The 27,339-nt window shown below is 38.8% G+C and overlaps 2 protein-coding genes across 2 annotated transcripts in view; one reads left to right on the forward strand and one right to left on the reverse strand.

Annotated features, from left to right (window-relative positions):
* LOC117993203 (cell adhesion molecule DSCAML1-like) overlaps positions 1 to 27,339 on the forward strand; it is a 228,525-nt gene that overhangs the window by 13,610 nt on the left and 187,576 nt on the right. The window lies entirely within an intron of this gene.
* Positions 11,870 to 17,610, reverse strand: LOC138403963 (uncharacterized). The gene has a single exon (XM_069506342.1). The coding sequence runs from the start codon at positions 16,962 to 16,964 to the stop codon at positions 15,762 to 15,764; it is 1,203 nt and encodes a 400-aa protein (XP_069362443.1). The 5' UTR covers positions 16,965 to 17,610; the 3' UTR covers positions 11,870 to 15,761.

Raw genomic sequence — 27,339 nt, forward strand, 5'->3', positions numbered from 1 at the left:
GCGGCGGCGGCGGGAAGGGGTCGCCCTAACTCGACAATTCACCCGGGCCGCGGCTCGAGAGCCTATAAGGGGTTCTTGAGGGGTCGGGATTAGGAGCTTTAATATTAATTGTCTCTTACGGTGCTACGAGGAAGTTAGATTTAGATTCCGTTATCATTTTAATAATGAACTAAGTAACTTTTGATTAGAATAGCGACCTCGCAGGGAAAAGCGCAGCGTTCAAAGACCCCCAACTATAGATGGATACAGAGGACTTCGAGCGAGTCTGCTGGAGCCGCTGAATTCAGGTGGCGCAAGAGCGTGCCATGTGGAAATCCCTACAAGAGACCTGTTCTTTTACAACTACACCAGTTGGACAACACACAAGAGTTTCTCTACAGACAGAGAGAGGGCTGTCTGTCTACTCTCGTGCGTTTTTAATTAACCGACGTCCAAAATGAAGGTCAACTCGGCCCGTTTTTAGGGTTCCGTACCTCAAAAGGAAAAACGGAACCCTTATAGGATCACTTTGTTGTCTGTCTGTCTGTCTGTCTGTCAAGAAACCTACAGGGTACTTCCCGTTGACCTAGAATTATGAAATTTGGCAGGTAGGTAGATCTTATAGCTGACATTTGGGGAAAATCTGAAAACCGTGAATTTAGGGTTAGATCACACAAAAAAAATTAAATTGTGGTCATGAACTAATAATTAGTATTTTCAACTTTCGAAGTGAGTGACTATACCAAGTGGGGTATCATATGAAAGGTCTTCACCTGTACATTCTAAAACAGATTTTTATTTATTTTGAATTATCGTGCAAAATGTCGAAAAAATACGACTGTAGTACGGAACCCTCATTGCACGAGCCTGACTCGCACTTGGCCGGTTTTTTTAATGTGTATGTAGCTACACCGATTTTTTCGAGGTTTCTGGACCAATTTGCAAATTTTTTTTTTATCAACAGAGGAAGTTTCCTTGGAGGTCCCATAAAAAATTCTGGATCCAACTCCTCAATCCTGATGCTGCAAGGTACTGAACTCCTAAGCCGTAGGGTGAATGGATATTTGAGGCATCAAGCAACGGCTTCACGATTACTTGTCGGTTTTTTAATATATTTTTTCTTTCTTATACATCACAAGCCTGAATTTTATAAACAATTCTTTCGTTCGCGTGGATTTAGGTTTTTAGAAATCCCTTGGGAACACTTTGATTTTCCGAGGTAAAAATGAGCCAATGTCTTCAGATCTCTGGCTATAGAGCCATGCAAACAATCACGTCGACCCCTCCGTTGCGATGAGATCGAAGGACAAACACACATACCGTGACGGCTATAATGTAATATGGATGTCATGTCTGTTATATTATCATTGCGGTAAGTGAGCTCATTATAAATAGATTTAGTAGATTATTGTAAATTAGACTAAATATTATAATAGGAGAGATATCTCAAAACCACATAGTCGATAAATTATTATTGAGCAATATTCACAAATCAACAAATGAACCGACGCCGATTGCGGTACATACCTACACCTACAGGCTACAGGCTACAGGCTACAGGCTACAGGCTACAGGCTACAGGCTACAGGCTACAGGCTACAGCCCTTCACATTCACGGTGTAATTCGTTTCACTCCAAAATACACTTTGTTGAAATGAAATCAGAGTTCAAAATAGGTTTCGGGGAAAGCGAAAATTTTCCAATTAATCGTTAATTATGACTCTCGATTAGATCGTTTTAATTAGCGATGGTATTTAGGTAGTGGGTAGTGGGAGGGGCATCATACTCATCTATAATATACAGGGTGTAACCAGAACGCTAGCAAAAACGGAGACAGGTGATAGTACTGATGATTACTGATAATAATAATATGATACCACAAAAAAATCATTGTTTCATGTAGTAGGTACAACTATATTACTTTCATTTTCGTGTGTGGCTGTGATGTAATGTGCTAACAAGTATGCACATTTTGACAATTCAGTAGGTACTTGTAAAAGTTCATTTCAAAAATCTTTAAATGTTAAATTTCTAGACTAGCGCTTGGCTGCATTCAGACTTGGCGGTAAGTCATCACTTGCCATCACTTTTTTCGTCATCACGCAGCCTAAGATGTAGCGCGTTCGCTTAGAAGATGCCTGTTCAGTGTTGACTTGAAGGCACCCATTTTGTAATTGGATTTCTACAAAACCGAAACTTCCCAGTTATAAAACCACAGCACTCCCTACCTACTGCGCCAACGAGGTATCAATGTACAAAAAATCAAAAGGCGTTTTGTTCGCGGCAGACGATATATGATACTTGGGAATTGAACAAATAGTTTAGTTTTTATTTTATTTTATGCAAAGTACTTACCTACGCATGTTTGTAAATGAGCGCTCATTAATTTTAATTTAACAAGCGCTTCCGCCTGACTCGTTAATACGCTTAATTTCTCTTCATTTACTCCCAGCTTACCATTCGGCCATGGATGCTCACTGCGCTAAATTGATCATAATTTATACCTTCATGCATACGTTTTGAGAATCCTCTCGCCATCTATGTGTCAACTGTCATCTAAAAAGTACGATTTACCTTTAGCATCGTAAAAGATTGCTCAATTGCTCAATGCTTAATTAAAAGAGATTTAATGTCGACTGGTCGAATATAGAAAGAAGTTTAGTATTCTGTATATGACTGAGTTGTCATAGTGTTCATTGTTTTTCTGTTTTCTCGAAATGAATCTCAATTTGTTTTGTAATATAAAATAAATGTATTTTATATTCCAAATGTGTTTTGACTACAGTTAAACTTACGCCACTACTCTGTTTAGATTACCTTTAGATTCCTCACATGTTTATGTCGAGTGTCGCTATGGCGAGCGTTTCACTAACGTTTTCATGTGCAGTTGTACGCCGTACAGTTTGATCTCCAGTCCTCACACGCCGCCACTCGTGCAAGTTGGCAGTTGGCAGTTGGCAGTTGGCAGTTGGCAGTTGGCAGTTGGCAGTTGGCAGTTGGCAGTTGGCAGTTGGCAGTTGGCAGTTGGCAGTTGGCAGTTGGCAGTTGGCAGTTGGCAGTTGGCAGTTGGCAGTTGGCACGCTGTGACGAGTGGATGGGAACAACTCGAGTGAGCAACCTTGACCCGTCTGGCGCGCTGCCTGCACACTGCACACTGCACACTGCACACTGCACACTGCACACTGCACACTGCACACTGCACACTGCACACTGCACACTGCACACTGCACACTGCACACTGCACACTGCACACTGCACACTGCACACTGCACACTGCACACTGCACACTGCACACTGCACACTGCACACTGCACACTGCACACTGCACACTGCACACTGCACACTGCACACTGCACACTGCACACTGCACACTGCACACTGCACACTGCACACTGCACACTGCACACTGCACACTGCACCCTGCACACTGCACACTGCACACTGCACACTGCACACTGCACACTGCACACTGCACACTGCACACTGCACACTGCACACTGCACACTGCACACTGCACACTGCACACTGCACACTGCACACTGCACACTGCACACTGCACACTGCACACTGCACACTGCACACTGCACACTGCACACTGCACACTGCACTTGCATGGGGTTGAAACACAGATATTTTTAGAACTATGTATCTACCTACACCTACCCCCTCTCTAAAAAGCGGTGATAGCCTAGGCCTTCTAATATCACTTGTTTTAACTGTGAAGGAAAACATTGTGAGGAATCCTGCATGATTGAGAGTTCTCCATAATGTTCTCAAAGGTGAAGTCTGCCAATCCGCACAGCGCGGTGGAATATGGTAAAAGCCGTGTTCTGAGAAGAAAACCGAGCTCAGTAAGTCCCGAGTGAGCCGGCGAAGGGTTGATGATGATGACAAATATTGATCATGCAGAATACTGAAATGAAATCAAATCAAATGATTTATTTGTATTAGGATGGGAAGTTATTTGTACTGGCTGAATTTCCGCGCTGAACAGCCTGGCTGATCCTTTGGGCAGCCAACTAGGGATTGCAATTCCGCAGCTCACTCAATCCCGCGGGATTGATATGCGGGATTGATCAATCCCGCGCGGGATCTGCGGGATCCCACATATTTGAAATTATTCACAGTAGTTCAACTTTTTGCCACGTTTGTATGTAAGATAAAGTATTAATTTTTTGATCTTATAGGGCTAGATCGAAAAATTAATACTTTATCTTATTTAAAATTATGTTATAAAATCGAATTGAAACTACAGGTTTTTGTTTCAAAAATCAAGTATTATTAATTAAACATGTCTTACATTATGTACGTATTATAACGCCACAGACCCGGCAACGTCGTGCTCGAGCCACTCGCTTTCTTACGCAAAACTTCATGAATGTTTTAGCGGTAAATTTAAATTTGCGGGATCCGCGGATCCGCGTTTTGAAGGTGCGGGATCCAGCAGATTAATAAGTGGAGCGGGATCCCGCGGGAATGCCGGATACCGTTTTGCGGGATTGCAATCCCTACAGCCAACCTTTTCTTTCACCGGATCAATTTACAGTTACCTATTGTCATTGGTCCAAAGACAATTATTACATTCCAGAACTGAACATAGATCTCTTGTCTGGACATCCACTCCAGCTCCCTGGAACTCAACACATCTGTCGATATTTCGAACTCTGTGCCCTGCCCATTGCCACTTCAGCTTCGCAACCCGTTGAACTAAGTCGGTTACTCAGATTCTCCTACGGATCTCCTCATTCCTGATTTGATTACGTGGAAAACTCTCTCCAACTCTCTCCGTCGCCCGCTGAGTGACTCTGAGGTTTCTTATGGAGCCCATTGTTTATTTAGGATCGCCATTGTCTGTCCGCGTCGGCCCAAACTATACATTTCTCCCTAAGTAACTAATTATTCCGAGCTCATAAGCCAACTTCATGAATCACCCACCGTAAAGCCGTCCACGAAACGCGCGACTCATCGCGACCACAATAAGGGCCGGCATGCACGGCGCGATCGGCCCGTCAACATCACGTCACATAAATCTTTTCAACATCTTAACATATTATTATTTAAGGACGAAAGAGGCTGGTCTTATATGCTTCGCGTTTTTCTTTTGCTTTTTTTAGTGTCTCTGAAGAATTTGTTTTCACCTCAGATAAGACTAGATGAGAGTTTTCACCTCAGATAAGACTAGATGAGAGTTTTCACCTCAGATAAGACTAGATGAGAGTTTTTACTATCTTAACCTCTACAACCTGATATTTGATTTAGTTGATTTCTCAGTAGGCTTTGCTCGAGGGACGAGGGACGGGGGACGAGGGACGAGGAACGAGGGACGAGGGACGAGGGACGAGGGACGAGGGACGAGGGACGAGGGGGAAACTGAAAATCCTTTAGTAGCGAGAGTCCGCGTTACAGAAAATTATAAATACAATAACATTAATTTTTCAGTAAGCTTATTCTTTTGTATCTAGGAAAAAGAAATACGATTAATTTAAAAATAAGGATCATTAATTAAAATTTTCGCAAAATTTCATGTAGGTACTTTCCTAATTAGTTTTTGTTTACTAAAGTAGATTTTTAGATTATGATCCCTATTTAGAGTGAATAATTTAAAAAACGGCCAAGTGCGAGTCAGGCTCGCGCACCGACGGTTCCGTACTCGGGTATTTTTTTCGTCATTTTACTCGATAAATCAAAAACTATTATGCATAAAAATAAATAAAAATCTGTTTCAGAATGCGCAGGTCATCCCTGTCATATGAAAGTGGAAAGTGGATAACTTTCTGAAAGTGGAGTATCATGATATGATAGTCCACTTTGTATAGTTATCTTACGTTGAAACATTTACATATTTTAATATTTTTTTGTGTGATGTAACCACAAATCCACGGTTTTGTGTGATGTAACCACAAATCCACGGTTTTGTGTGATGTAACCACAAATCCACGGTTTTGTGTGATGTAACCACAAATCCACGGTTTTGTGTGATGTAACCACAAATCCACGGTTTTGTGTGATGTAACCACAAATCCACGGTTTTGTGTGATGTAACCACAAATCCACGGTTTTGTGTGATGTAACCACAAATCCACGGTTTTGTGTGATGTAACCACAAATCCACGGTTTTGTGTGATGTAACCACAAATCCACGGTTTTGTGTGATGTAACCACAAATCCACGGTTTTGTGTGATGTAACCACAAATCCACGGTTTTGTGTGATGTAACCACAAATCCACGGTTTTGTGTGATGTAACCACAAATCCACGGTTTTGTGTGATGTAACCACAAATCCACGGTTTTGTGTGATGTAACCACAAATCCACGGTTTTGTGTGATGTAACCACAAATCCACGGTTTTGTGTGATGTAACCACAAATCCACGGTTTTGTGTGATGTAACCACAAATCCACGGTTTTGTGTGATGTAACCACAAATCCACGGTTTTGTGTGATGTAACCACAAATCCACGGTTTTGTGTGATGTAACCACAAATCCACGGTTTTGTGTGATGTAACCACAAATCCACGGTTTTGTGTGATGTAACCACAAATCCACGGTTTTGTGTGATGTAACCACAAATCCACGGTTTTGTGTGATGTAACCACAAATCCACGGTTTTGTGTGATGTAACCACAAATCCACGGTTTTGTGTGATGTAACCACAAATCCACGGTTTTGTGTGATGTAACCACAAATCCACGGTTTTGTGTGATGTAACCACAAATCCACGGTTTTGTGTGATGTAACCACAAATCCACGGTTTTGAGATTTTTCCTTTACTTTTGCTATAAAACCTAACTACCTGCCAAATTTCATGATTCTAGGTCAACGGGAAGGTTTTCGTGACAGACAGACTGACAGACAGACAACGAAGTGATCCTATAAGGATTCCTGTTTTCCTTTTGAGGTACGGAACGCTAAAAATTCAATGCTAGTAGAGTTACATTAATTGAACGTTTACTAAGTACCTACGTACAATATTATAATATTGTGAAACGAATATGAAGCTCATCAGACAACGTGAGGGCTTGTGAGGGCATCACCCGCTGGCGACCCTCTTCACTCCTCACTCCTCACTCCTCACTCTTCACTAACAACTACTTATTACACGAATTTGGGATGAACTCATTACATCCACTCATGTCAGATTGTACGAAAAGCTATAACTGAGTGTACAGACTACAGTGTGGCTTTCATCAAATTGCTAATTACATATTCGCAGAATAATAACTTAGGCGCGTCGCACACCGGCAGAGTGGAGAGGAGCTGAGGCGCCACGTATGGCTATAATATCTTTTCAACAACTTTCAGAGTAAATAGCTTCCAATTAGCGTTTATTTCGTCTTTTGTCATCTACAAGATGCGTCTAGCGAGCGTCAAAGATATTAACAAGTTCAAATATAGTTTAAGGCGCGGATCTACGCACCTTTGGACACCTATGAGCATATTTAAAAAATGGCAGTCCGTTAGCAGGGTTGACGAAGATAAATGCGTTTATTAGAAGCTCCTATATAGGGAGCTATTAGAACGCTAGCAAAAACGAAGACAGGTGATAGTATTGATGATCACCTACTGATAAGAAACTACAAAAAAAAAAACGCAAAAAAAAAAAAACCTGTTTTTTTCAATTTGCAGTGTATTGCAAATAAAACATCTGACTGACGCTACAGGTCAACTAACATTGCGTAGATCGGTGCCTCAGGGTCAATTGACCCAGTGTTTTGCACGCTATACATTGCGGATTTGAAAAATAAATAAATCACTAAAACTAAAATGTCATTGATATACTTATTGGATTGTGTTTATGTAATAGGTATACAATAATAGCGCTAAAGGCTAGTTCGGACTACTTTAGTGCTTTAGTCGAGTAACGAGTAATTTAGTAAGTAGCTAAAATACTCGCTATTCGACTGAGCCGCGAAAGACGCCGATCCATATTGCTAATGACTGACTGACTGCAACTGTGGACTATTGTGGATGTACGAGTAAATAACATCTGATTCCGAAACCTTTATGCTATTAACTTCTTAGCTTTCAAACTAAAACCATACCGTCTATCGCAAAAGGGGCATTCAACCATAAAAACCTTTTCACAAATGTAGTTTTCTCTAGGAATGTACGTCTGTCCTCGTATGATATTATGAGTGCGTGTTGCGCCGCGTCGCCCGTCACCCGTCGCCCGTCGCCCGTCGCCCGTCGCCCGTCGCCCGTCGCCCGTCGCCCGTCGCCCGTCGCCCGTCGCCCGTCGCAGCGCGTTATCGCGACTCGGCCGGACAGCTCTGGACATGTTCCAATACGCCCCGGACACTATCGTGACGTGGAAAATAAATTACACCTTCTTTCGCTGCTTATCTCACATTACTTGTGTTATGAAAGTACTATTTCGGCTACTTTTTCTTAAACACTTTTTTGGACGAAGGTTTTTACGTTTGTGAAATATCTATACGAATATTCTGTCTTGAATGATTTTTATCACGTTTCAATTTAATTTTGTGATAACTTTAGAACCTAACAACATATTTACCTACATATTTATCGCTTTGCCAACAGGTATCGTTACAGCCAAGCGCTACTCTATAAGTTAAAAAAAGAAACTTTGAGAACATCATAGAGAACTCTCTATGATGTTCTCAAAGTTTCAGTAATCAGGTTTTCTCACGATGTTATCCTTCACCATTAAAGCAAGTAAAGAATAGCCTGCACATAACTCTGAAAGTTAGGAATTCCCCCTGTAGGAGTCAGGCGTCTTAACCTCTATAAGCTATCACCGCTCTGCTGTGTAGATGTTACACAATGGAATATAATATCTGGTGGCCATTAACGCGCACATTTCCGCCATTACTCATAACTGGTCGGAGTGGGATACACTCATACACCGCCATCTAGTGGTGATGTATTGGCGCGACGTGGCTGGAGCGAGTCCAATGCGCGCTCAAACTTTACTTCCTGTGTTACTGTAGGTTAAACTTGCAACTCGCGACATGCACAACTTTTGATGCAACTCAGCACAAAAGTGGCTCAGAACGGAAACAGTTTCTAAACGTATTTTGGCCACAGAATTTAATTTCAACAGATTAGTCAACGTGGGGGGTCTACCAACCCTGCGTTTTCCGGTGCGAGGTCGCTAAATGGCAAAAGTAAAAGTGATAGTCATTTATTCAAAATAAGTATGTACCTACATACCATTGAACGCCTTTTGTTGAGTACTTATATAAGATAACTAGTTTGATATAGTCACTCACTTCGAAAGTTGAAAATACTAATTATTAGATAACTAGTATTTTGCTCGCTGCTCGAGCTGCTAAAGCAGCTCTCGAGATTTATAATCGCCATTTTGAAGAATTTCTGCAAATTTAAAAAAGTCATACATTTTCTATGAAAAAATAAATTCCGCCATTTTAAATTTTTTTTCTATCCATCGAGTAGACCTTTGGATCCTTATCGCCTGCTGCTAAGAAACCACTCTTCCATCTTTTATACCCTTCGAGATGGACGCCGACGAAATTGCCTTAATAGAGAACCTATTGGTAGTTGTAGCGGGGAGTTGTAGTCGACCGCAGGTATTGATTAGGCAAGTAGTTGGAATGCCACAGGTGCCGGCGCACCACGACCGATCGTAGTCTTAGCACTACCAGCGCGACAACACTTTATCACGGCTTTTAGCAACAAAGAAAATAAGAAAAGCGTTTATTTATAAACTAGCTGATTCACCCTCGCATCGCTTAGGACGAATTTCTAAAAAGTCCTTCGGAGTGAGATCTCCAGAAATCATGAAACACATAGCTACCTATTATACCGGATCTATCCATGTCTCCCGGGAGAGGTATATCATGTCATCACACGGCTCTCAAAATATTTTCATCAACAAAACGTTGCAATAGCTACGAGAGGTTTTGTCGCGAAGGTTATGCGCGGAGCTGAAATGCCATGAAAGCACTTGTTAGTCAACTATTGAGACGTTGGCTATTGGTGGTGTTGTTGGGGAGCTCGGCTCATTCGCATTGGTAGATGAACAGCTTGTGTTGCTGTAGCCTGACTTTGCTTATCGCTTGTATTATAGGATCGAAGCAGCTATAACAGAATAGTTAATGTCTGAATATTATATAAAGGGAAAAGCTGACTGACTGACTGACTGATCTATGAATCATGGACTTCCGCAAAGTAACGCCGCTTTGGCGTTTTTAAAATCTAGTTTTTGACTAGAAAAATATTTTTATTTTTAATTTATTATGAAAACAAACAGCTTAAATTGATCTTAAGAAACTTAAAATTAAGTAACTAGAAGCTAATTTTTTCACAGGTTTTAAGGTTTTCACAGTTAAATTGAATTTTATTCTAGCCAAAAACCAGATTTTAAAAACGCCAAAGTCTTAATTAATTTCATTGTTATTTCCTCGAATATGAACTTATTCGTTTATGGCTACGATGCCTTTATAAGCAATTGGAAGATGGGAATACCATTATGATATTGGAAAATGGGAAAGGTATAAAACTGAAAGAAATCCAATTAAGGCATGTAAAAATTTTAAAAATTTCTCTTTTGCAATAATCCTTAAATGCGATCCGCTTAAAAAAACAATAAACATCTCTTTAATCTTCAGACAAACATTCTTTTATTCAAAATAAACAATTCATACACTTATTTCAAACTCTAATACCAAAAAAATAAGGTAGAAATTTCAGCAGCTGATGTTGATAAAGCATCTTTCTCTATGAATGTTCTGAATGCGTATTAAATGATCTGCAAACAAGCGATTTGCTACCATAAATCGTTCGAAATAAAGTCCGTTTTGCAGTATGCGTTCGAAACGAAATGGTTCGATAAATTGCAAGTATGCATTATCGAAATGGTTACGTTCATAAAATAATTGACAATAAATTAAAAAGGACTCGGGTCTCCTTTGGCTCGTTTTTGCTCGTTTTTTGGCTCACTTTTTGCTCCGTTTCGCTCGCTTTGTGCGGGCTTGCCGCCGGAGGGCTGCCATTTCAATTGAGACGCTATTAATTTACAGTAAAAAGTTAAAGCTGATAGTTTTCGTCGTCAACAATTTGAAACGAGCTTAAATTAAGTAAAAGTGAACATAAAATCTTAAAAGTAAATTCAAAATGTTTTAAGGGTTCCGCAATAAAACAAGGAGCCCTTATAGTTTTTCCAGTCCACTTGTCTGTCTGTCAATCTATCCATATTCTGTGTATCACATCACAGCCATTTTATAAATAGTGTATGTGAGAGCTGTAGGGTTCAAATTTAATTCATAGAATGAAAATTAATTTGTAGAAACTGCTACAACAAAGAGGCATTTTGAAGGCATGGTTATTTCAAATTTAAGCCAAATTGGTCCAGGCATTGTTGCGTGAGGGTGAAGGAGTAACAGACATCCACTCTTTCACATATTGTATATACACACTACGACGCCAGCAAGCGATACGCACGCGCAACGCAATCCAATGCAAATAAGCATTTGGATTATTTTGGTTTAGTATTTTTCGAACCCGCAATGTATAGCGTGCAAAACTTGGGATCAATGCCCTACGACGCGGCATTGACCCTGTTGTGGTCTATTTACGCAATGTTCGTTGACCTCTAGCATCAGTCAGATGTTTTATTTGCAATATAAATTATTATGGCAAACTTTTATAAAATACAGGATTTTTTATTATTTTCTCGTTTTTTTGTGGTATCATATCAGTAATATCATCAGTACTATCACCTACGAGTATCTTCGTTTTTGCCAGCGCGTGGTACCACCTGCACCTGCACCTGCACCTGCACCTGCACCTGCACCTGCACCTGTGTTAGTACTAACATATTCTGTATATCTTTAATATCACTTCGGAGGTATTCCTTTGTGTTGTGGTGATTGGTGTTGGTGATGATGATAGAAATAAAACGTCTGATCATGTTGAGCGTAAAGCGTGTAATAATCGAGAATGCATTAATACAATGTAACGTGCAACGTTAGCAGTTTTGGCGCAAGCTGGTGTTACACCGGGCTTACGGTTGGAGACACACCAAGCCTACACTACACCTCTACCGTTTTTTTTTTTTTTTTTTTTTTTTTTGAAAGAAAAAAAACAAATAAAGAAATCTTACACATAAAGAACTTAATCATAAAAAGGAATAGTTCTATTCTTATGCACTAATCTAATTTTATTATCTATAATTATCTTAACATTTGGAGATACATCTTCTACCACTGGGTATGGACCTTTTTATAAATTTTCTAGCTTTTTAGTATTCTCTTGCTTAACCAAAACCAAATCATCCTTTTCGTAATGGATTGGATTTATTTTTATATCATATTTAAATTTTCTTGCTTCCTTGCTTTTAATTAAATTATTTCTCGCATCACTTTGAGCTTTTTGTAATCTATATTTAAGTTCAAGAGGATAATTTTCAAAGTTATATAAAGGTTCAACTTTTGATGTCAGATTGTTAGGCAATACACATGCATGGCCAAATACTAATTCATAAGGAGTATATTTAGTTTCACTATGAACTGTTGTGTTGTACGAAAATTTCCAAAAGGGAATCCAAGAACTCCATGAATTTGGAAAACCGTTAGTTTGTATTCTAAGAAAATTACCTAACCCTTTATGTGTATTCTCTAACGCACCAATAGATTCATGATGATAAGCAGTCGATAACATTTTTTCAATACCTAAAATTGTACAAGTTTCTTTCATTATAGAACTAATAAATTCAGATCCTCTATCCGTGCCAATAATCCTTGGAACGCCGTAAGATAAAATAAATTTTTCCACAAAAATTTTAGCAACCTCTTCAGCTGATTTTGTAACTAATGGGTATGCTTCTAAATATTTTGTTAATTCGCATTGAATTGTTAGTATATATTTATATCCAAAATCATCTTTATCTATAGGACCAACAATATCTAAAAATACTTTATCTAAAGCTGAAGATGCTGTCGTAGTTACAGTTAGAGGTTCTCGAATATATCTATGATGCTTACATTTTTGACACTTAATACACTTTTTAATAAACTCGATGACATCTGTTTCCATCCCTGGCCAATAATAATACTTTTTAATATTGTTAAGTGTTCTCCTTACTCCTGCATGTCCACTTGTAGGTAACAAATGGAAATCATTTAATATAAGTTTCTTTTTATCATTATCACTTATTCTCTCCACATTATTTATTACACAAAACCTAAGATTTTCTTTATTTTTACTTTTATCATATTTTATTTTATTTAACATTGTTTTAATCATTTTCAAGTTATCTTCATTTTTAATTATAACGAGCTCTTTTATATTTATCTCTTCACACATATCTTCCAATTCTTTCAACAAGTCGTCTCGCGTCCTTATTGATAAAGAATTTGGGTTCAAACATGAATATATAGTCAACTTTTCCTTAACGTACATGTAGTTTTTATTTCTTGAAACGCGTTTATTTAGTCTTTTATTATTTAAAATATCTAACCACTTTCTCTTATCGATTAATGTCAGTTCCGTGTCATTAGTAGTCTTTTTTAGTATCTCAACAACGTTAGGTTGATCAGTCCTTACGTTGTCTACATGTTGTCTAAATGCCGGTACGTCCTTGTTTGTAATAATATTATTATTCTCAAATTCTCTCGCTTTCTTAGTCTGAGCACGTGTCATCACATTAACATTCTTCTCACTTACATACTTCTCATTCATACTCTTCAACTCATTAGATTCCACAATCATACGAGATAATGCATCTGCAGCTACATTACTCTTTCCCTTTACATACTCAACAACAAAATCATACTCTTCCAGACAAAGTCTAAATTTTGTTAAACGACTGGTAGGATTTCTCATTCCAAATAAATATATTAATGGTTTATGATCTGTTTTTATCCTAAATTTACGAGCATATAAATAAGGCCTAAAATATTTTACTGACCATACTATAGCTAGTAGTTCTTTTTCTATAATCGGGTAATTTAGTTCTGCTTTATTTAGATTTCTGCTCGCATAAGCGATTGGTTTACCGTTTTTATTGCATAATACACTACCTATTGCAAAACCTGAACTGTCTGTTTCTAAAACAAATTCATTATTTTCTGAAAAATCTGGATAACTCAATACTGGAGGATTAATTAGAATATTTTTTAATGTGTTAAAAGCTTCTTCACATTCTGATGACCAATTAAAAATTGCATCTTTTTTTGCGAGTTTATTTAGAGGTAAGACAATATCTGCAAAATTTTTTACGAATTTTCTATAGTAGTTAGCGAATGCTACGAAACGTTTTACATCATCAGTTGATTTTGGAACAGGATAATTCTTTACCACTTTCACCTTTTCTGGATCTGGTAAAATTCCACTGTTTGAAATAACATGGCCTAAATATAAAAGTTCCTTCTTCAAAAATTCACATTTTGAAGGATTTAACTTGAGATTAACTTTTCGAAGTCTTTCAAAAATTGTAATTAAATTTTTATTATGATCTTCCAAATTTCTACCTAAAACTATTAAATCGTCTAGGTATATCAGACATTTTTCATAATTCAATCCTGCCATAGCTACTGTCATTGCTCTAGAAAAAGCACTTGGGCTGATTTTCAGACCCATAGGCAGTCTTTTCATTTGATATTGACCTTGATCAGTCGAAAAAGCAGTATACTTTCTACTTTCTGGATCTAATTCAATTTGATAATACCCTTGCGATAAATCAAGATGTGAAAAATATATGAAACCTGATAACGAATCTAGAATATCTGTGATATTGGGTAGTGGGAATTTGTCATCTTTTATATTATCATTAAGCTTTCTATAATCTATAACAACTCTCCATTTTCTTTCACCTGATTTATCTACCTTTTTTGGAACTATAAGTAATGGACTTGACCAATCACTAACTGACTCTTCTATAATATCATTTTTAAGTAACTCTTCAACCTGTTTTTTAATTTCTTGTTTTTGTGCAAAGGGTAACCTATATGGTTTACTATAAACCGCTGAAGTATTGTCTTTCAATTTAATGTCTTGCTTGTAAATATTCGTTACACTCAATTTATCATTTGGTAAGTGAAAAATATCACTATACTTAGCACAAATATTTTCAATTGTACTTTGTTCTTCCTTATTCAAATAAGATTCCAACTTTAATAAAGAAAATAATTCACGCGTGCGTGACGGGCTTAATAAACTAGAACTAAACTTACTTATATAATACTCATCTGCATCATGCACAATAGGCTTAATATTTCTTAAAACTACTTTATTTTCTGTTGTATTTAATATCTTAACAGGTAAACACCCATTTTTTGGCGAACAAATTGAATTCGCTATGAATACACCATTAGCCACTTCATCGCTTACAATTACGCAATCTTTATTAAGATTAGTAGGAATATACTTAATAACTTCACATCTAGGTTCTATTTCTAACACGTCATCAAAGTTAAGCGCTAATCTTACAGTACTAAATCTATTCCTTAATATTAAACACTTATTTTTATAGTTCACAATCCCACGGTATTTTAACAGAAAGTCTTGTCCTAAAATTCCAGATGAATTACATGGTAAATTACGAAACACATAAAATTTTTGTATGAATTTTTTGCCATAGCAGTAGAGATCTAAAAATACATAACCTTCTGACATAAGATCGCCACCAACTCCATGAATCTCAAACTCATCAGCATAAAATTGTGGTTGATTTCTAAGTTTATTTAATGAACTACGCTTAATAGCGCAAATTGATGCTCCAGTATCCACTAATAAGTCTACTGTCTGACCGTAACGCCTAAAATTCACCCAATTTATGTTATTTCCTGATAAAATGAATTTAGGGACGAAAAAATTTTTCTGAACTCTCGTTGTTTTCAGTTGACGAAGGAGCAGCATAATTTATTTTCCTCTGATTCCTATTTGTAAAAGCTCCTCGTGAACTCCGATTGTTATTTTGCCACTGATATGTAACACCACGACCTCGAGTTGGGTTTGCACCCCTGACCGCATTTCTGGCAGATGAAAAACCACGATTATAATAGGAATATCTTTGGGAATTATTATGAAAGTGATCGTTGTTATGATACGAATTATTATAATATGACCTTGGATAATATTGTGGCCTTCCCCTATTAAAGTTATTATAACCACGTCTACCACGAAATTGACCTCTTTGATATGTCATGAAAGGAGGAGGAGGATTCACTAAGGATTCGTCCTCCGCTGCTCTTATTGCATCTTTCAGAGTGCTATAGTTGCGTGCGGCTATGATCGTGCTTAATTTTTGGCTCCGCAATCCATCTGCAAACCGTTTTATAGCATTTTTTTCATTTAATGGCCGCAAAATTTCGTATTTTGACGGCTCTCCGTCAGCCTGTGAAATCGTTAATTCTACGAATAATTTTTCAATTTCCTGTCCAAATTCTTCAATCGACTTATTGGCCTGAACGGTCGATTGTAGTTTACTTTGTAACGCTACATCGGATTTTTTAGTTAACAGATGCAATTTCATGTCCCGCAATAAAGATTCTACATCGTCGTATTTTGTATTAAGGCGTAGCTTAGCATTACGCGAAAGGCGTGTTTTCAAGATAAAATTCACAAGTAAGCATTTAGTTTCGGTATTTAACATCGAATTATAAAGTTCAATTGCATCTATTAATTTTTGCGTAACACTTTCATCGTCGGTCATAATAGGCAACAAGTTTACCGCGGTTTTCAAATCAAAACTTACCTTACTCTCCATCTTGTCTGTGGAAGTTTCCTGTAAATTACACAAATTAAAAATATCCCTATATAAACTCTCTACCTTATATTTAATTCCTAATACATATTTTTGAGTGTCCTGTGTATACTCGTTTTTATCGAATTTTTCTTGTACTATCCCTATTACTTCTAAATAACTATTATAACATTTATTTGCCTCACTGTACTTTTTCACTAACAAGTCCCCTTTTCTTCTACTAGGTCCGATTTTCACTAAATAAGTCCTTAATTGATTTAATTGCACTAATATAGTATCTAATTGTTCTAATTCCATATATTAATTTTATAAGTTCGCACTTAAGTAACAGGTGCAGTTCTCGGAAAAAGGTCACAGTACATTCCATTCACATCGTAGGTACACTGTTCACAAACACTGGGTCGGGTCACGTCGGCCAAATTTCTCGGAACGTCGCGTCGTGGGGCTCAAATATGCGCTGAAGTCACCATCTCCGGGGGCCTCGTTACAACATTCATATGGCCTGCATTCATTTCTCTTCGTAAGATATTAATTGATTTTTCTTGGCATCTTTTATAAAAATACCACCCAATAGCCATCATCATTATCGACAACACCACTATTAATAAAATATCACTTAATTCCAATTCCGAGTAAAGTCGACTAGCGCTGGCCTCGCCATTGGCATTTTGCGCCACCAGCTTGCGCCACAACGATGGTTTCTTCTTTTGACTTGGAATATTTCTTCCCCATTTTCTACCTTCATCGCTTCTTCTCAAGTCCTTAGAGCAGGGTCGCCATGTGGTGATTGGTGTTGGTGATGATGATAGAAATAAAACGTCTGATCATGTTGAGCGTAAAGCGTGTAATAATCGAGAATGCATTAATACAATGTAACGTGCAACGTTAGCAGTTTTGGCGCAAGCTGGTGTTACACCGGGCTTACGGTTGGAGACACACCAAGCCTACACTACAGTGTTATGGCATACTCACTTATATTCTATAGTTTCAAATAACAAATGCTTATTGAACTGCAATAAGCTATCGTTTTTCTTAATTGCAGGGCGACTGGAAATAATAGTTAATGTTGGACAAACGATATCTTATCTCTACAACCACTAATTTGATTTTGTTCTGTATTGTATACTCAATAAGGTTCAAGTTCCAATCACGGGTATCTGTTGCATCTTGCAACAGCAATGTCTTAAATCGTCCATATTTTTTGCCAATGCATTGGAAATAAACAGTTATGGCACATAAATCTGTGCAACAAAGTCGCTGTTACGGTGTGGTGTTAAAGATATTTCTAAATTGCAAATATGCATTATTGGAATGGTTATAATGTATAAATACGCGACAGGTCGTTTGCTATCAATCGGGGTGCGGACGCCCCGCACAACCCCCGTGCTAACCTGGTGCGGGATAGTGCGGGCGTGCGGGCGTGTGGGCGTCCCCCCACCTCATACCCCGACTGCGATCTCGACCTGTCGCGTGCTATAGATACGTAAGTACATTATACATCATTGGCTACTACGTTGAAAATAGTTAAGCTTTAAATTATTATAACACTGGCTTTGTTAGCATAGAATTGCTGAAAATCCTTTCTTAGAGAGAGTCATCTTACATTTGTAGAGTCTACAATCTAGACGCAGTGGTTTGAACTGTACTTTGATATGTGTGTCTACTTGGATTGGAGTGTGTAGACTTTTGTCTACTTGGATTTGGATTTTATTCAAATCTCGTTCGAATTTCCAAAAAGGGGAATGTCAGGTGGCCATAGTAGGCCCTTACGTGCATTGTGCACACATGAAGCTATATGAAATCAACAGTATATAATACAGCAATTAATTGGTAAAAATATGGATTTAAAAAATGAGGATTTCAATGTTACAAATTATTGTTATTCTTTGTTTTCATAGAATCGATGTTCAAATTGTACAAACACATCGCATTAAGGTTTTGTTATTTGATAATTAAATAATTAATGGTTCTGAATACATGTAACATACACAAGTATTAAAAACTTCAAAAATTTTGAACTAACATTATACCATTTTTTCACAATAAGAATGTTATGCTCGGAATTTTTGGGCCAAATCTCGGCATTTGTTTTAGTGGGTTCTAGAAAGACTGCGAGCAAAATCTCAAGCAAAGGTCTGAGGAAGGAAGGAGGCCTACGTTGATCTATATTGTTTTATATTATCATTTTGAAGGCATTCCGAAACTCGAACCAGTGACACACAGACACAGTAGATGTAGACGCATGTTTGTCCATTCAAAAATAACTTGTAATGAAAAATATTTGTATTTCTTATACTAACTACCTTTGCTCCAGTAAGATTTAAAAAAACTTTGGCTTTATTCGTTGTCTACGTTATAATAGGAACCTCGTGTAAAATGTCAGCTTTCTAGGTTCTTCTTAATAGTGTATCATCCTGATCTATTTCCTATCTGACAACAAGTGTTATCTAACTATTTGCCGAGCGAGCAGCGGACAGCTAAATGCGGTTCTATGTTTTTTGCTGTCGCTACATGACGTCGGAGCAGGAAATTGGATTTTTTGATAAAATTGGCGATTCGCGCGCGTCGGCGTCCGGCCGACGGTCGACGGCCGACGGGCAGATACCTATTTGTGGCCGGACTCGTATCTCCGCTAAATTAAAACCACGCTGATCTATGAAAAGACTTGTCAGGGCTTTTGCTAAATGATTTCCCCCGAACGTGCGCTTTTGTGTGGTTGTCAGGGTTCCGTAGTTAACAAGGTGTGCGTCTGTTCGTCCGCGTCTTAGCTCAGAGACTGTTATACTTACCTACATATTAATCAAGTGAACAAAGCGGTAAAATAAAATCTTTAAAATATTTTTTAGAGTGGCCATACACGTAAAGTGGGGTCGAATATTTTTCTCGTCTGTTAAATGTGAGGACCATTTTATTTTTTGATTCAGGCATCCGTTTGCGTAATTTAAGGCTAAATTAACTGATTCTAAGGATACACCATACTTACTCCAAATCTGTTCAGGCATTTCATTAATGTTATTGTGGATTATAGAAACTCACACGTGTACAAATAGGTAAAGCTAATGAGTAACTGCATTCTGCATTTCACCAACTAATTGAACGTGAAGTTTCAACACGCAATAAAAATGAAAGATATAAAACGCAGCTGGCAGCCATTAACAACAAAAGACGTAATTGCGACGATATTAATTCAATTAATTCAAATAATAAATGGGATCATTACAATACAATTGATGCGCATTACAGTAATTGCAATGAAGGTTCGCGCGCATTGTGGCGCGAGCGATCAGCGCGCAATGTGTTGCCAAATCATACATTATTTGGGCGACGAATTGATTCAATCAATTTGACCTTTGCTTTGATAGACTACCTAAAATATTAATTCATCATGATCATCATTATCAACCAATAAGTGATGGACATAGGTCTCTTGTAGGGATTTCCACACGTCCCGGTCTTGCTACTTGAATCCAGCGGCTCCTTGCGACTCGTTTGACGTCGTCTGTCTGTCTGGGAGTCTTCCAACGCTGCACTTACAGGCAACAGGTCACCCATTCGATCACTTTGGGACCCCGACGTCTATCGGTTGTACGAACTATGTGCCCTGCCCATTGCCACTTCAGCTTCGCAACCCGTTGAGCTATGTCGGTTACTCTAGTTCTCCTACGGATCTCCTCATGTCTGATTTGATCACGTAGAGAAACTCCGCACATAGCTCTCTCCATTGCCCGCTGAGTGACTCTGAGCTTTCTTATGAGGTTATCTTAGAGTAACTTCAAGTATATACTGAGGCTTTAGGAACAAGTTAACTAGTTGACCGACTTATAAAATGTACTTGAAGTCGTATTTAATTGAAAATTACCAACTACGGAAGTCTGACACTTTTTTTCTAATATGAAGAGTAATTGCAATGTGCGCCCGCCTCTCGTCGCGGGGTGTGTATGTGTGCGGCGATACATCAGACGCAGTGTGCGGACCACTCACCACTGTGTGTGTACCGACTACCGCGATGTGTTGTGTGTTGTGTGTTGTCTTGTACTTGGGGCTTATGTTTTATTTCCTTTTATTTGTTCTGTGTAGAATTGTTAGAGGACCTTTGTCATCATTGCCACTGAGTAAACATTAAGGATGGTACTAAGTTACTATCTATTACGGTTTTCTTGAACAGAGATCCTACACCCAGAACTGGCATTTAGAATATCTTTTCGGAGTTAGTATGTGCATTTAAGCAATAAAATAGAATACTTGCTTTAAAGATGAAGGAATCCTGCATGCCTGATAGTTCTCCATAATGTTCTCAAAGATGTTTACAGTGTGTCACATTTGGCCAGCGATAAGTTAGACTATGGCCAAAACGCTCTCTTTCTAAGAGAAGTACGGCGCGCGGCGCGCGGGTGATGACGTAAAACGTTGCAGTTCATTTGCTGTCTCTCTTCGTCTTCTTCTTCTTATTTTGCTTTGTGACGGTTGCTATCTCTCTCTAGCCGCACGTTTGACATCAGTGATCGCGAGATTTGCGTCTGTCGCAAGCCTGTCGTGAGATACGTAATCACCCCGCCGTCCTCAGTAGTGGGCCAGCGATGAGTTAGATGATGAAATATAAAAGGGCTGGAGTCAACTGTCAAGGGAGTAAACAAAAGGGCTACTAACACATAATTATTATAACGGGCAGTCCTCATATCGACGGGCACGTCGCGGCGCGCGTTATCGCAGATCGTATATCAGAGGCGGTTAGTTAATGGCTTATCGAGGAGGTCTTCCTTGTCATTAATTGCCGCACGGAGCGTGTCTGTTGAACTTGGGCGATCATACGCGACTAGCTGCGCGGCCCGGCGTCGCTCGGGCTCATCGCTACCAACCGACAGACATAGGTCCCTCGTAGCTCCCTCCACACGCCACGTTTGATGTCGTCTGTCCACTCGATGGGGGCGGGGGCGGGACCGCTATTCTAGCACTGTAGGACCTCGGACCCCAAACGATGTGCTCTACGCATTGCCACTTCAGCTGCAGCAATCCTCTGACATGTTATGTCGGTTACTCTGGTTCTCCTGCGGATCTCCTCACGTAGAGAAACTCCAAGCATAGCTCTGTCCAACAATCGCTCGCTGGGTGACTTTGTTATGAAGCCCATATAGTTAGCGACCATGTCTCCCGAGTCCCGAGCCCGCCAAAATTTCAGCTTTCCAGCTCAACCTTTGCCCAAGCCAAAGGTTGATTGTTCTGGAAAGCTGAAATTTTGGCCTTTATAATGTAGTTTAAGAATAACGCCGGATTCTTGAAAATTTCCATGGGATAGAGAAAAAAGAGGAAGTATATTTTCGCGTAGCGAAGCCGCGGGCAGTCGCTAGTATTTGTATATTATCGAAGTGGATAGTTATTAGTTGGATGGAGGAAGTGCTACTTGGCACACGGGCGACGGGCGACGGGCGACGGGCGACGGGCGACGGGCGACGGGCGACGGGCGACGGGCGACGGGCGTGTCGCGCTACAGTTGGGCGACGGGCGACTGTAGACGGTGTACTGGGGCACGTACGTGAGCTCGTGACTCCCGCGACACTCCTGGGTGAGTGTGATGCCGTCTCTTGACGACCTCTGTGTGAGTGTGATGCCGTCTCTTCACTCTTGACGACCTCCTTGGCGCAGTGGTTCACTTTACTTTATTTTGCTTAACATAAATTATTTTGCATAAGTATCCCATAGAGAAAGAGCCAGCGTGTGTCAGATCTTCGTTATTTTGTAAAAGCTGAAAGTTTCTCTACGTATTGTCCCCAACAAAAGGAGGAATGATCCTGAGGAAGGGAGGAGGGAAAAATCCTTTGTAAGCGGATGTCTACGTCATAATAGCTACCTACCTGCATGCCAAATTACAGCTCGATTAGTCCGGTAGTTTGAACTGTGTGTTGTTAGATCAGTCTGCCAGTCAGTCGGCTATTCGTTTTATACATATATGTATATAGATTTAGATTAAGCTTGCTTGTAATTCCTTGTATATAAATCATATCACATCATCACCTGCGGGCAATCACATACATACAAAACATGTTGTTATCATTACTTTGAACATGAAACAGTGTTGGTCCACAATCCAGCATCCCGCTTGTTTATCCAGAACGTAACTCGGTATATTTAGTTGGTCCTGTTTTCATTCCCACATAAATGAGCCGCCCAAACTACACACGTAAGGACAAAGAACAAAAAACTCCGCAAAAGCTTGCAGAGTTATGCTCGAATAAATATCCTAAACTTTTTGGAAGCTCTTTGTGCCCTTCGGTAGAAAAAACCGGCCAAGTGCGATTTAGACTCGCGCGCCGAGGGTTCCGTAATACAAAATAGTTAAAACGGTAAATAAATAATCTATACTAATATTATAAATCCGAAAATATATTTGTCTGTCTGCTAGCTTTTCACGGCCCAACAGTTTAACCGATTTTGATGAAATTTGGTACGGAGTTAGCTTACATCTCGGGGAAGGACATATTTTAAAAGGCTTTTGAAAACTTAAATCCACGTGGACGAAGTCGCGGGCAACATGACTAATAAATAAATAAAAGTTTATTTAGCTCAACAGAACATACAAGGAAGCAAAAAAACATACGCCTATTAAAAACTAGAAAATTAAAACTAAACTTAAACTAGAAGCTAGAAAAAGCTAAAAACAAGGATGTTTTGTAAGAATTACATTTGTTAATGAACCGCAAAATCAACTTTGTTTGTAAAAAGGTTTATTGTTAATATAGAAAAAAACTATGCTAGTTAGAGAGCTGGTTTCATTTTTACCTGTAATACAAAATTATTTGAGATTTTTCTTTTAATTTTCCTGTTAAATATACAAAATTATTTCAGATTTTTCAATTGGTAAGCTTCGGATGTAATGTGGCGGAACGGTATTTTTTTCGACATTTTGTTAAACACATGTTTATGACATTGAGTTAAATCAAAAATTATTATGCATAAAAACAAATTTAAATCTGTTTTAGGATATACAGGTATAATACCTCTGATTTCCTCCCTTTTTAAATTAAATTAAAAATAATTTTAGATTTTTTATTTCAATATGGGTCACATTGCATACAACTGAATTCATGTCCATAGCTTTAATAATTACTGAAGTAATCGACTGTGACAGACAGACAGACGGACACAGAAAGTTGCACCATAATGGTTTCGTTTTTACCGTTTTGGTACCGAACCCTAATAGAAACGGCAAAAAAGAGAATCGTCCAGCCCCACTCTTGTTCGTTTAAAGGTCTCTACTCTCTACAGACGGTACCGACTTTCGGATCCAACTTAGGTTCCTATCTTATTAGTTTCATATAATCAGTACCTACCCTTATTATAAATGCGAAAGTGTGTTTGTTTGTTGGTTTGTCTTTCAATTACGCCGCAACGATGCAACGGATTGACGTGATTTTTTGCATGGGTAGAGATAAAGACTAATTCCACGCGGACGAAGTCTATACTTCATCTTGGTGGTTACCATTTTCATATATTTGATGTTGGTGTCAACATGATCAATAATAATGTTCTCAATAAATTTCGTCCACGGCAGCCAATCTTAACGGAGGCTGCCAACTGCCAACTGCCAACTGCCAACTGGGTAGATGTCATAACGCGCAAACTTAGCTGCTCTCTTTGTGGCCATACCTTTATTGACTAATGGGACGGCAATCCAACACGACCAGAGAGAGATTAGACGCAAAATCAACAACTTACCGTGCTCTCCCAAGTACCGCCAACTTCCCAACTTCGGGAATTTCCTGAGAGATAAGCTAACTTGTTTGGGCCGAACTAAGACTTGGACTCAGACTTGGAATCTAATGATGTGTTGCAATAAGCTAAAGAATAATAAGAGTGCCGACGGGACCCTATTACTAAGACTCCTCTGTTCGTCCGTTTGTTTGTCAGCGGGCAGTATCTCGTGAACCGTAACAGGTAGAGAGTTGAAATTTTCACAGATTGTGTATTTTTATTGCCGCTATAAAACAAATAATAAAGATTTCAAAATGGCCACCACGAAAACTAAAATAAAATAAAAAGTGTTATTTCTTGTTCAGTACCCGACAGGAAATATTGTAGATCAACCTTTAGAAAGAGATAGCGGTTTCGTAGAGTGTTGTCTCTGTCGTTGAGACCGACAGAACGTCACAGGAAATATTGTCACTCATAGGTTGCCGGCTACTGTACGATGGTACGGGACCGTACGTGTGCGAGTCCGACTTACATTTTGATGATCATAGGTCGGAGTGTGCGTTGGAGGGAAAGTCCGCCCTGTGTGTAGAGAGCGGAGGATGTTGCAACACCAGAGACCAGGTGTCGGTTAAGTCGGATTCCTCTCCGCAAAGGACCCGTATGGTTTCGGTTAATTTCCCTTTGTTCGCTCCGCATCCCGAGCCGCGCAGCATCCCTCCGCGCTTCTCGCTGGATAATTAGATTAACTCTTTGTTCCAACTCTTTTACAGTTTTCCACTCGGAATGATAAATGTGGAGAACTATTGTTTAGTCGAGATCTCCATCTTTGTGAGGACTTTGGGATTTATGATTTTGAAAGTTTCAAAATAAAAGCGATTCTTCTTAATGTGACCTCTCAGAACTTGGCTCGTTAAGCGGATAGCTATCTCTGCGACTTCGCACTGTAAGCTTTTAGCGCTATTTTTCATCTTTAGCTTTTATAGTTTGATGAACTCGAATTATTGTTTCAATAGGTTTTTCTATTAAGAATTTAAAGTCTGGAAACTTTGAAATACTAAGATGGTATGCTTCGTAAAAGAAAACAATAAGTTCTCAGGGCATTTTTCAGGGCAGGGATGTTTTGATCGAATTTCACGTGAACGAAGCCGGAAACTAATCTGTATATTTGAAAAGAGAAACTGCAACACAGCGCAAACCACGGAGTTTAGAAAATTGAGATTTTTCGTGTAAGCCCTCTGCTCTGAATAACATAGATAGTCTACTTAAAAGTATTTTCAAAAATTTCACCCGAGCTAAGCCAGGCGGGATCAGCTTGTTCTTAATAATATTGAAAAAACATTTCACTAGTATCCTAAGAAATTTCTATTATTTAAATAATTTTAGGGTTCCGTACCTCAAAAGGAAAAACGGAACCCTTATAGAAAGAAAGAAAGAAAGAAGAAAGAAAGAAAAACGTTTATTTTTTAAGGCTGTACCACACATTACCAGCTAGACCTGGTTAGGTTATACCGGCGCCTCTAATAGGATCACTTTGTTGTCTGTCTGTCTGTCTGTCTGTCAAGAAACATACAGGGTACTTCCCGTTGACCTAGAATCATGAAATTTGGCAGGAAGGTGGGTTTTATAGCTGGCATTAGGGAAAAAATCTGAAAACCGTGAATTTGTGGTTACATCACAAAAAAAAAAATTTGTGGTCATGAACTAATAATTAGTATTTTTAATTTTCGAAGTAAGATAAGTATATCAAGTGGGGTTCATATGAAAGATCTTCACCTGTGCATTCTAAAATTGATTTTTATTTATTTTTATGCATCATAGTTTTTGAGTTATCATGCAAAATGTCGAAAAAATACGACTGAATTACGAAACCCTCGTTGCGCGAGCCTGACTCGCACTTGGCCGGTTTTTGAACAGGAAACGAAATTTCCGAATGCGGTTATTACACTCTTAATATCAGGGGACGGATGAAAATCATCTTTATTCATAACATTCAGGATCTTTGGTTTAAAATGTTGGATCTCTAATGTATTTGCCATGAAATTCAAACACGATCGGATAATGTCGACGAATTTTTTATGTTTTGCGAATTTGTAAATAAGTTTTGCAAATCAGTCGACAGTCGACAGTCGACATGGCGGACGCGACATTCTGTGACAGCGAGTTGATCCTCCCTGTGGTGCATTACATTTAGGTATTTCGAAAAAACAAATAATAGCCTATGTGACTCTCTAGTTGAATTATACCCAAGCAAAATGCATCCATTGCAACGAGATTGAACGATAAACCAACAAACAGTTACACATTAGCATGTATAATATGACTAGCTTATTTTAAAACCATTAAGTGTTGAATTTTCGAAAACCCTTTTTAGCGGATGTCTACGTCATAACGTCTGCATGTCATATTTGAGCCCAATCCGTCCGTCCGTCAAGTTTGAGCTGAAGGTTGATAGATCAGCCAGCCAGTCAGTCTGTCAGCTTTTCCTTTTATATATCTATGAAAGGTTTTGGGTAGTGATATCGACGGTGCGGGAGGGCGCGCGACAAGTTGGTACCGGAAGTGAGGCAATTCGTTTCCGGCACTACGCGACGCAGCGGCGCGGCGGCGGCGCGGCGCTGCGGACGCTAGTCGAGTTTTTGTTGCAATGAAGACACAGTGTGGCTCCTCGCGCCGCACTTGGCAACGCACCAAGCGATGTGCTGCAATGCAAGTGATAACCTACAGCGGGATACTAAACCATTATTATGATAACACAATAGCTGACAGTTGTGATACAGTGATCCCGGATAGTTCCAGAGTTATGTGTATTTTAAACAATAAATCCTTTATTATTCCTTTATTTAAGAGAAAATTGAAATAACTACTGTTAGAAAGACATATTACTCACTTGATGATTACCTTTTAGAAAAGTTTTAATTTTATTTTAATTTTTGACCTGCTTGTACCTAATACTATTGTTTTAATATTTTTTGTGTAACTAAGTATT

The sequence above is a fragment of the Maniola hyperantus genome, chromosome 23 (assembly GCF_902806685.2).
Source record: "Maniola hyperantus chromosome 23, iAphHyp1.2, whole genome shotgun sequence".
In the NCBI taxonomy this organism is placed as follows: domain Eukaryota; kingdom Metazoa; phylum Arthropoda; class Insecta; order Lepidoptera; family Nymphalidae; genus Maniola; species Maniola hyperantus.

Bases quoted from the DNA above. Each gene is read 5' to 3' on its own strand.
- LOC138403963 (XM_069506342.1), bottom strand. From the start codon at position 16,964: ATGGAATTAGAACAATTAGATACTATATTAGTGCAATTAAATCAATTA.